At 52.1% G+C, this 11745-nt stretch overlaps 2 protein-coding genes across 3 annotated transcripts in view; both read right to left on the bottom strand.

The window, feature by feature from the left end:
* Window positions 1-7448, bottom strand: part of CLUAP1 (clusterin associated protein 1) — a 50006-nt gene extending 42558 nt beyond the window's left edge. The window contains exon 1 of one of the 2 annotated variants that reach the window (XM_079120789.1): window positions 7331-7448. The gene's annotated coding sequence lies outside the window, so the exon portion shown is untranslated. Of the gene's footprint in view, window positions 1-5872; window positions 6003-7330 lie in introns of those variants that run through there. The other variant, XM_079120790.1, reaches the window with a different exon arrangement.
* Window positions 1606-7448, bottom strand: NAA60 (N-alpha-acetyltransferase 60, NatF catalytic subunit). The gene is made up of 5 exons (XM_079120803.1): window positions 7331-7448; window positions 5873-6002; window positions 3987-4083; window positions 2873-3107; window positions 1606-1902 (listed from the first exon to the last, which is right to left on the bottom strand). Exons 1-5 carry the CDS (start codon window positions 7438-7440, stop codon window positions 1746-1748), a joined length of 729 nt encoding a protein of 242 aa, XP_078976929.1. The 5' UTR covers window positions 7441-7448; the 3' UTR covers window positions 1606-1745.
* Window positions 7449-11745: the final 4297 nt, after the last annotated feature.

The raw sequence follows: 11745 nt of genomic DNA, 5'->3' as shown, positions 1-11745 counted from the left end.
GGGTGAGGGATGCCGGAAGTGGGAGACACGCACACTGCTGACATGGCCTTGGCCCTCAGAGGCTGAGGTGCCTCAGGCACTGACTGTCCCTGACCCCAAGGCCAGGCCCCACAAACCCTTGGAAGCCATGATGCCCAATGCAGAACTCAGCACCCTCCTGCCTGCATCTGACCAAGCTTCGTAGTTTCACCTCATGGAAGGATGGGCAAGGGCCTCATGGGCACCTGTCCTCAGTCCTGCTCCCAGGAAGGTCAGCTGCATGCAGCACGCCACAATCCAGCCGGCAGGACAATCTCTCCAGAAACAAGAAGCAGGAAGCAGACAGCAGGAGGCCACTGAGGAAGAAGGAACTGTCCCATTATCTGACCACCTGTGCCAGAGCTGGGCTCTGGAGCTCTACTCTCCTGAACCATCAACCCCATTCTGCCCACCCCTCCACAGCTTCTTGTGGAGGGTAGGGGCAGTGTCCCTGCCAGGCTTCTTGGGGCTGGTCCTGGATAAAAGCCTGGAATTCCTTTTACTGCACCCCCTTCTTCTGAGGCTCCCGTGTCTTCAGGGTCAAGGGTGTCCACAATACTTATGTTTCTCCTTCACAGCAGCAAGTTCAGCCTGGTTTTGCAGGAAGGAGTTGAAGGAACAGGCAGTGGAGTGGGAGAGGCTGGTGGGACAGCCCCTACCTGGCGAATGCAGCCACACCGGGCAGGGCAGAGGGGATGGTGCAAGTGCATGGAGGCAGGACCAGGGCACCTGGTAGAGGCAGAGGTTTCCAAAAACAGGCAGGAGAGCCGGGGAGCCTGCAGGGAAGAGGGAGAGCAGGGCAGGGTGAAGGCATTGTGGGACACTTGCCCATCCCCACTGTCTGGCCTATGACCTGCAGCTGGGGGCCAGGGTGCCCCCAAAGCACGAGTTCTTCTCTGGGTCCATCAGTCCTGCCAGTGGCCACCAGGCTCCCCTCAGTCCCAGTGCAAATAAAAGCACTAATGGCTCCCTACTTGGGTGTACAACCAGATAGCCACAGCGCCTGCTATGTGAGCTTGGCCTAAGTTACCAACACCCCACGTGGTGTACACAGGGAGTGGCTCTGGATCCCTATGTCCCTTCCAGCTCTGATGTCCTCTGGGGCCTGGAGTACAGGCTCAAGACACCATAGTGACCAGTGCAGCCCCATGTGAGCAGAAGCTTCACCTATGTGGTGCTTACACATGGGGCTTTGGTTTGGAAATGCCACGTGGCAAGATGCTGGCAGTGGTGCTGGTGATAAAGCTGAGATTATGTGGAACTTCTGGAAGCAGACCCAAGACAGAGGTCACTGGGCACTGCTTGAAAGAAGCTAAGCAACTAGGGACACAGGTAGGAGGGACTGGATCTTTTCGTACCTTTTCGATTTTTGAACCATTTAATTGCATTATTTTAACAATAACAACAAAAAGTGGTCTCCTGCTCTCCTTTGCAAAGGTTCTGAGCTGGATGGGAAACCCTCATACAGGTGCCAATCTAGGGACTTCTATTTTTGCTGTTGTATGTGCCAGGCTCTCTTTGCCCTACCATCTGCTCCTACCTGTTGGAGACCAGATGCATGCTCTGCTCCTGAGCCTGCGTAGCACCGGGCCTGCAGCTGGGGCAGGCCAACAGGCTGGCAGGTGGCCGCCAGCTCCTTGCAGAGGAAAGCAAAGGTCAGATGAACAGGAAGGAAGGCTCTGCAGGGTGCTGAGGGGTGCGGCCTGGCAGAGGCTGCCCAGCTGCCATCACATGGTGCGGCTGTACTCAATGCCACCCTTGGTGGAGATGCCTGACCATGGTAGGAAGCTGCAGAGCAGGCTATGGGCCTGGCGGTAGATCCTGTGTGGGATGGAGCAGGGGCTCAGGTTGGCTAGTGCTGAGCCCAGGTGCTGGATGTAGTCCGTGGGCTCTGTCAAGGAAGACTGACCTCCTCCTCAGTCCTGCCCGCCTGTACATACTGTCCTGAGAGCTCCCTCATTGACACGCAGTTGGTGTGCAGACTGCACACTGCACTCAAAGGCGGTTCAAGCACCCATTGAACACTGCAGAGCACTGGAAAGCCTTGGTAGAGGAGGCTTCCACTCTGAACAACAGCAATGGTGGAGGCTGATAATAAAAGCACCTTTTGAGCAAAGCCTCTATCCTGCAGACAGGATGCCACTTCTAAGGTGATGCACAGGGAATGAGGCACAGGTCTGGCAGGAGACAAGTGCTCCTGGTCCTTCCACAGACTCCCAATGCTCTGCACACGAGGGACAGAGCCCTCTCCCTTCAAGGTGGGGCTCAATGGTGCTGCCTGGATGCCCACAGGGGCCTGACTTTACATGAGCTCAGAGGCCTCTGTGGTTCTGGTCACCTCCCTCTTCCACGTTTGCCTTTGAGGTGAATGAACCCTACACTTACTCACTTGAATCCCCCACCTCCACCCCAAAACTGCTGTGGTATCTCCTGGTCTCCCTTCTGCCAAGGCTGGACAAAGATCTAGAGGAGGCATGGGGGTGGGGGACACCTCTGAAGTTGTGTGTTACCATGAGGAAGGTCTGAACCCAAGTGTTCACTTGTTCTTCTCCCCTGCCAGCACAGGCTGCCTGGGCAGCGGCTCTGGTCTACTGTGCACACCCAGCACAGGAGGTTCCTCATCAATGATTATGGAGTGGATGCATGGTTCTTAGGCCAAAAGGGTTAAAACCCATCCCTCCTGCCAGGCTCAAGTTGGGAACCTCCTTTTCTCACATGTGACCAGATCATGTGACCAGATCTGATCTGTACACAGCTGATTACGAACTGAAAGTGAGCACGGCCCCAGCTAACTCACTGACTCGGCAGCCCCCAGCCAGGAAGCCACATGTCCTCCCCCTGCAGCAAAGGATATAAGATGGTCCAGGGAGGGTGGCCGCCATTGATGTAGAGGACATAGGTGAAGCCATCTTTGAGGACCCCTCGGATGGAGTAGTAATAGGGCAGATAGTGATGCTGCCTAAAGTCTCTGTTTTCATAGAAGTTTATCGCTGTGTTGTTGGTGGTGAGGACATGCAGGTAGATGGCTTTGCAGTGGTCCTGGGCGGTGGTTGATATGTGATCCTTTAAACTTTCAAGTAAAAGGGAACCTTAAGAGAGGAGATGCAGGTTACACACGGCAAAGCAGTTATTTTATTTTGAGACAGGGCCCAAGTTGCTGGGGGTTTTGCTAAGGTGCCCAGACTGGTCGCAAAGCTATGATCCTCCTGCCTCAGCCTCCAGAGTCATTGGGTTACAGGTGTGTGCCACTGCACCTGGCATGGCAGGCCAGTTAGAAAGGGTGATGAGGATGGGGCTGTGACTTCTGTGGGAGTCCCGAGGTCCCTGCCCTCAAATTAGACACCAGCTTCATATCACCTCCCACCGTCAAAGCCCCTGAAAGCTCAGGGCCAGATGGAATTTGTGAGCTGCAGACCACTGTGGGCCACTTGTGTGGCCTGGAGGTGCTCTCCTGTGGGCTGGACCCACAGTGCAGACATACCAACCTTCCAGATAATAAGTATAAACTGAAGCCCCTGAGCTCAAAATTAATTGCCGCTCACCACTATGACTGAGTGGGATGGGAATTTGATGACATGGCATCTGAAGAATGTTGGCAAGTTCTTTTTCTTCATTTATGTTCTCTACTTTTAATAGAGAGCATCTAGCCGACCGAACGGAGCTGTGTGTGTGGTGGCATGAGGGGCAGGAGGGGTGGTCCCTTGTGAGGCTGCCCAGGAGCAGCTGCTAATCTGACTGTGACAGATTTAGGAAGGAGGCTACTGTGGAGAGGTCTGTGATGTGTGCAGAGGATGGGGAAGGCCATGGGATGGGAGACGTGCTGGGAGGAGAGATAATGGGGGTCTGACTCAAGACAGGGATGAGGAGGTGACTGAGGATCATTCAGAAGCTGGTTTCATCAGGACAAGGGACATGACATGATGGGGGTGGGGGTTGCCCAAAACACAAGCCCGCTTGCTGCCCCTTACCTATGCCATGCTTCCTGAATTCTTTCACTACTCCCAGACTTAGAATGTACGCAACTTGTGTGTCAACAGAGAAGTTGGAGGCTAGAATATCTCCATCCTAAAGAGAAAGTCAGAGGGAGAGTCAGGGTAAGGCTCAGGGTACTCGAGCTCACGGCAGAGTCCTCCATGGTCTATGAGCCCACCCACTGGCCCCGAGACTGGGAGACACATGGGTGGGAAGCAAAGAACAATGAGGGCAAGGGAAAGTCACCGCCTGCCCATGGAACAGAGAGGGTTTTGGCCCTGCTGGTCCAAGGCTGCCACAGTGAGGATGCACTGAGGGGTTGCTCACAGGTCAGGAGGGTGCTCTGTGCCAGAGCCAGGTAGCTCACAGCAGGTACAAAGGCTAACCTGCCCAGCATGGACATGGAGCAGGCATTCAACATGGGGCAAGTATGGAGGTTAAAAGAAGTGTGTGCTGCCCAGGCGGTCCTGAGGAGCGGGGTGGGCAGCCGCTCACCCATGCAGCATCTCCACGTGGAGCACTGCATGGGGAGTAGTGAATGGAGCACACCAGCTTCTTACATTCTTCCACCTCATGAAGAACAAGGACTGGCCAGGTGCGTGGATGCTGGGTGACTCAGCCTTTTTGCTCCCCAACTGTGTCAGGGGTGAGGTAGGCAGGGGCCCTACTCCGAGTCAGCACTCCATTCACAGTTAACCAGGCCATGGCAGACTCTGGTCAAAGCCCTGGCTGATGATCTTTAACTGGACCTGCCTTGCCCCAGGGTGCCCAGCCTCCTAGCAAGGCCTAGGTGAGTGCTGGGGTGTAGAGATTCCCCTCATGAGGCCCAGGAGCTGAAGCAAAAGGGTCCCCAAGCCTGCCTAGAGGGAAAACAAACATATTCCAAAGATTTCTAGTCATACTGGGGGAGCTGGCTGATGGCCTGGGGGCATCTAGGAAAATCTATAGGAGGGAGAATCAGGTAACAAGGTAGGGAAAGGTGGGACGGTATCCCATGGAAGAGGAAAAAAATCTAAAGAATATCGATCTTGCTCTCTTTCTGCCATATGTTAGCACTGAACAATGGAAGAAGCAGCTCAGGAGAAGCTAGGCTAGAAAGAGGTACTCTCAGATGAAAACAACTGTGCCGGAAAACAATAACACACAAAACAGTGTAGAATCAGAGTACCTGGCTCCTTAAGTGGGAGAGACATCTCACCTGCTTGCTTTTTTTTTTTTTTTTGGTGCTGGGGTAGAACCCAGGGCCTTACACCAGCTAGGCAGGCGCTCGGTTTCCCCCTCCTTGGAGTAAATACAAGCGTGGTAAACAGTACTCAGTCACTGTGATCACAATTACCAGCAGTCTTGATCAAAGTCAGCCAGTAGGAATGTGGTGTGTGCCTGTGGTCTTAGCAGGGCTTGCTAACCTGAGGGTGCTGCAGATGCTCATGGGTTTTGAGGTCGGGAGGGAGGCCTGAGGAGGGTCTGTGAGGTCGGATGAAATTATATCTTTACTTTCACTAGACTTGAGCTAGAACTTAGCATTTCAACAAACCACAGCAGGACTGGCAGTTTCTATGGCATTGCTACCCACACAAATCAGACATTTTCTTATGACAACTGTATAGATACTCAATGTATCATTTCTGCTCATTCCTACTACAAAATGATTATCCTTGTTAGGTCTGCTTGGTTCTTATTACTTGCTGCATGCATGAAGACACGTGTACTCCTATCTCATGCACACACACAAACCAACTGGACAGGAGTCTCATGCATTGCTCTGGACCCTCAGGTCACAGGCTCCTGAGACAAAGGGCCACAGTGCACTCATCATGATTGTATCGTAAGCCCCCTGCAGCCATGTCCGGTGACTGTGGTGGCCATCACCACACAGACGTACCTCTTTATGTATTTTGGTCCTGCTCTTAATTTCAGCTACTATCATTCCCACAATGGCACCTCTATAGGTCGCAGCAAGGGAAAAGAACTTCTTGTTGGATGTGATGTCACGATACCATGAGTCTGGGTACCTGGGGAAAGAGGCACTCAGGTAAGCCTGTGGCACTTACAATGCCAGAGCCACTGGGGACCCCAGGCTGCTCTGGTCATCACTTAACTACCTGTCACAGTCCTCTTCTAAAAGCAGACAACATTCCAGACAGGAGTGGGAATTTCTGATGCAGAAATTACCAGATCTATAATACGACAGAGGAAAGAAAACTTCAATAAAGTTGCCTCCATGGAGCAGTACGTGGTGCTGCTCAAGGTGGCCTGCTCTCATCTGGAAAGGTGAGAAATTAGGCCTGGGAACCCATCATCACCTGGTGATTCCCTGCAAGAATTCTGTGAGACTTTCTGGCACTGAAGACAGGGGGTGGGGGGTAGTGATCTGAGGAAGAACCAAGTTCACAGGTGAGTGGCTCTGAGTTTCCAACACCTCCCTGGACAGGGGTGGGGACACGACCTCCAGGGCACTGTGTGGTTAGGCCTGCTCACTAAGGAAGCTGAGATGTGCCCCCTGCCCCCAGGGGCACAAGGAGAACACCTCATGCAAAGGTCCAGGATGTGATAATGGATAGGCAGATTCAGCACGGATCAAACAAAAGGACTGGGTTTTCCTTCTTCTTCTTCTTCTTCCTTTTTTTTAGTTGTTGGTAGACCTTTATTTTATTCATTTATTTATATGTGGTGCTAAGAATCACACAGGCTAGGCAAGTGCTCTACCACTGAGCCACAAGCCCAGCCCTGGGTTTTCCTCCTTAAAGCTGAGAGACCTAACAGGTTAGATCGGACACCTTCTTTAGACCAAGAGCAGGAGGATGTGACACAGGGGCACAGTGCTCTGCCCTGCTCAGTTCTGCAAAGGCTACACTGACCATCCACTGAGAAGTCCCTCACAAGGCCTGAGTACTGTCTAAGCTCCTCCGAACCCCAGGGGTACACAGCTGGTCCTGTAGTCAGGATGTAGTGCTGCCCCCTCAGCCCAGAGCACAGACCACCATTCTACCTCCTGAGAGTTGGAGGCGTGGGCCCACTGAGCTCTGAGAAGAGGCCCCTGCATTATATGCAGCACTTCACTGAATACCTTTGTAACAAAAGAGCACATCTCTTTTGGTGAGCTTCATATGAGGAAGGAGGCAAGGTGGGAAGAGCCCTGGAGCACACAGGCACAGGGGCTGAGCTCCATTGCCCACCTGGTGACTCTGGACCAGTACAGCCCCTCCAAGCCTGTTCTTGACTGTCCATTGTGACAACGTGGCCTGATAGATCCTCTTCCAGTTTCAGGACCTATGGATCCATGTTCTCCCCTCACCTATGCACCCTGCAGTTGGGACAGACGCAGGTGCTCAACACTTACTCAATGGGGAACCAGTCACCACACAGGTGCTTCACAGTGTCTATGTCATCGTGGCAGAGGAGACGCAGGCTGACCTCGCTGAGGGCACTGGATGGCACCACCTCTGTCATTCACACCTGCAGGGAGAGAAGCCAGCATTACCTCGAAGTTCCTTCACCTGTTTTTTTCCACACACTGACCCTGGGAGGCAGGCGAGGCGGGAGAGCACCCAGGGCTTTCCACAATGAAGTGTCTTCCCTCAAATCCACACAGGCTCAGGTGTCATGGTCACCTCCTCTCTGCAGATGAGGAAGGGCTGGCAAGCTGCCTCTGGACTGTTTTTCTCTCTCCTCTGTTCTAAGGTGCCCCGGCTTCACGACTCCTGACTACATCCCACCACTTCAGACAGCACAACAGTCCCAGCCAGCCCGACTTCTCTCGGGCATGGCTCGGCAGCAACCAAAGACAGATATGGGGCTCTTTCTCCTGGGGCCAGAGAATGGCTGGATGTCCCGGGCAAGCAGTGCTGGCTTTAGTACCACAATGGGTCACACTCAACTCCTCCATCGTCCAGCAGACACTCAAAGGCACCAAGAGTTCAAATCAACTGCCAACAACTTTTAAACCCTGAAAGTACACTCAGTCCAGGCTAGTGATGGAGCAGCCTCCTTTTTACTCAGGAAGGAAGGAAGGAGAGAAAGAAGAAAGGAAGAAAAGGCAAGTGAGTGAGGAAGGCTAAGTGCTGGGCTCTGACAAAAGGGAAAACAGTTGCCTCTTTTTTTTCTAGTTGGAGACTGGTAATCAGAAGGGAAAGGGTTACACATTCATCCTGACTTCCTAGGAGGAACTGTGTAGCTCACCTTAAATGGCTGAGGAAAAGTTGTTTCATGTGTTAATTTATCATTTCTTTTTTCTTTTGAGGAAAAGTTCTTTATAACAAAAGAATAACAATCAATCAAAGTAGAAATAAAAACAGAATCAGAAAGTCACTATTTTAAAACCACGAAAGGAAATCTCTGAACCCAGCCAAGAACCATCAAAGACTGTTAAACCAGCAGGTGAGAGGCAGGGAGGCAATGCCCTGCTGCCACAGGCATCCAGGGGAGGGCCTTCCCCAGCCTCAGGCCAGGCCCTCCTGCCTCCAGGCCTCAGGCTGCGACCAATGGGCAATGGCCCAAGTCTCAAGCATTCCTGCCCCAAACTGGTCCTGAACCCAATGGAGCCTTTAGACCCAAAGTCCTAGCTGCAGGTGACACCCAGCACAGAACAAGAGAAATGACCTCCAAGAAACTTGGATGCGTGACATTCTACGTTAGTTCTCTTTAGGAAGTCAAAGTCACAGATAAAGTAAACGAGAAGAGACAAGGAGAACTAGATGTGATGAGTAAACCCTATAAGAGAGAAAAAGCCGAAACAACGCTTTGGGGAGACAAACAGGCTGGCCAAGAGGTGGTGCCATGAAACCACTACTGATTTTCTTAGTATGATAAGGCAGAGGGTGACGTCTTTCCTAAGGAGATGCTGCTGAAATACTTGGGAGTGAAGCATCACCATGTCTATTTTAAATGGTTGAGCCCCCCAAAATTTACTTATAAAGCGAGTAAGACAAAAGGCTATCAACTGTGGGCAGGGCACATCATAGGCATCTATCACCCTGAATGTGCAACTTTTCTATATCTGAAATTTCTCGTGATAAATGTTGGTGTTGGGGAAGGACTATCATTACTTGCCATAGTGCACACACTGTACAGAGAGCTAAGGGACTGAGACACTCAGCTGCTCAAGCCAACCTGACCACAGCTTATGTCTGAGACTGCCTTCAGCTTCAACAGCCTGCAGGGCCCCAGTGCAAGGATGAAGAGAGATGCCTGCCCGTCACTTCCCTCTGGGCGGAGCTCTAGAAGGCACATCAGTGGAACTCCCACAGCACAGCCAATTCTGAACAGGAAACCATTGCTGAGCTCTCCCAAAGAGAGCAGGATGTGCATGGGTGACTGACACCATCAGCAGAGCCGCGGCCTGGGTGACCACAGACAGACCTACCTCAAGGGAGGAGAGGCTGACACACAGGAAGTAGAAGAAGCAAGGCTCGGACCTCTGTGGTTGCCTGGGGGAGGGGGCTGACCACAAAGGTCCTGGGGGTCAGGGAACGACTACTTGGAGTCATAAGTGTCTGTACGTTGATTGTGGTGGTGATGGTCACCTCCATATACCCATATACACCCGTCCAAACTCATTGAACTCTATGAACAGACTCACATTGTCTTTATGTTTACAAATAATAATGATTTAAAAGCTTTTTAAAACTTTCTGTTGAGGCTTGATAGCAAAGGGAGAGATCCATACTAAACTAGGGTCTCTTATGTCCTGGGATTTACATATTTTTTCCCCCTAGTATCCTTGGGATACCAGGCTCTTCCCAGTTCTACTTTGAAGAAAAAAACAGGCTGTGAGAAGCACAACTGTAGACTCTCTCATTCCTATTAAAAGCATTTCCACATTTCCAAAGGCTTGTTCTTTAGAGGCTTCGGTGTAAAAACAAAAACAAGCCACATTCGACTGAGGGAGAACACTGCAACCACAGTGCCTGATCTGACAGGCAGCAAAGAGGTGGGAGACACTGGCTACACTGTGCCATGAGAGGAGGGGTGGGGCTGCGGGCCTGTGGTCTGCCAGCCTCCCTTCAGATCAGGGGTCTGTGCTGATCTAGAGGCAGACTCCCTGAGGCAGGGCTGGGGCCCATTTCTCTTCACCCTGCTCCCACCCCACACATCCTTTCCTGGGAAGGCAGGCCTTAGGGAGGGGAAGGGGCTGGTTGCAAATAGCATCCTGGGTCCGAATATGGAAAGAAGACATGGAGCTGGTTAAAGGAGGTCTCTTGACAAAGCAGGGCCCTCCTTTCAGGTCTGGCAAGTCATTTCTGGGGTCCAGGGGCCTGAACATCTGCGAGGATCACTGCTGTCATCCAACCTGCTCTGTGGGAGGTCTGTGCCTGTGAGAATAGGTGAGAACAGATACCAAAGCTTCTCTATCTGTACAGGCTGAAAGACCACACAGGAAGCTGCTCTTCTGAGTCACACTGTGTGCTCACAAGGGGCCACCCATCTCCCAGGCCCTCAGTGCTGTCAACAGCCAGTTCTTGTGCCAAACAATACTGAATCAAACCAGTAAAGTGTGGGAGCCCTAGAAACCGCAGGGCCAAAGCCTCAGCAGATGGCAAAGAATGTTCCAACCAACCCACCTCGGCCCCCTCTTGACACAGGGCTTGGTCAAAGAACTCTCCAGGCCCCCAGAGAGCCTACAGGCCCAGGGCAAAGGGCCTACGGTGATGCATTCTGTTCATCTGAGAGGCTTTCCTCAGGTGACCAGGCACAACCAATGCTGGAAGGACAGAGTGACTAGCTTAGAGACAAGAGCAGAGCAGACTTGAGCCATGGATGACTTCATGTGCCATTCATGTGACCAACACTCGTGCTGGCACCTGTGGGGACCCTCATGTGCCCACCTGGAACTTTAAAACAAATACTTATGCTCCACTGCTCAAAAGTTATCCCTAGACATGAGACAAGAATTTCCATGACTCAGCTACAGAAAAGGGATCAGCAGGGCGGAGCCAGCACAGAGGTCCCCGGAGCTGGAGGCTGGCACTGTCTGTCTCAGGCCCTACAAATGGAACAGGTACCATGGCTGTGCTGGGAGATGGAGGCACCGAAGTCACAGATATACGAGCCATCTTTTTGTACATTTTTCTAAAAAGGCCTGAAACATATTCTCTATGACAAGCACAGACATAGTGTACAGGAGAATCAGAAGTGCACCTGACTTTTCAAGGCAGAACACAAGCTGTGAAGAGTTCCTCCCTGGATGTCCTGGCCCTTTGCCTTCAGGACGTGGGTAAGTGAAGCAATCTAAAGAGAGGCAGACAGGGCATCCTCCAAGACCCAAATGTAGAGCATGCCCTGCTGGGAGCTGTGCCCAGCTGGCTCTGGTTTCCTCACTAATCACTCCTTCCTCCAAATTTTGTGAGGCTGTTTGCAAACCACTCCCACCCCTTTCACACTGAAATAATCCCTCCAGTCACAGGACTGAAGGCTGTTTTCCCCTGAGGTCTTGTGGAAGTAGGAAGGGGCTGGCACCTCTACCTGTCACCATCCCCGCTGGCAGAGCCAAGCTGGGCACCCTCCTCACCAATACCACTTCCCAGGGCCTCCATGTGCTTGGCCCACAAAGGGAAACAGTGGAACAGCTGCAAGATGCCCCAACATCCACAGGCATAAGCACATTCCTTGCCACACACCAATGCAAAGTGCTGGGGCATTCAGGATCCCAGGAACATAGAATACAGTATGTTCTAGTTTAGGGAGGAGGGGTTTCCTGGTACTGTCATGATGTGAAGAAGCACTTCACTCACACCCCAAGTAAGAAAGGTGGGAGCA

Source organism: Sciurus vulgaris (assembly GCF_902686455.1).
Source record: "Sciurus vulgaris genome assembly, chromosome: 18".
Classification (NCBI taxonomy): domain Eukaryota; kingdom Metazoa; phylum Chordata; class Mammalia; order Rodentia; family Sciuridae; genus Sciurus; species Sciurus vulgaris.
Note: the sequence above shows the minus strand (reverse complement) of the source record. Positions and strands in the feature narration are given on the sequence as shown.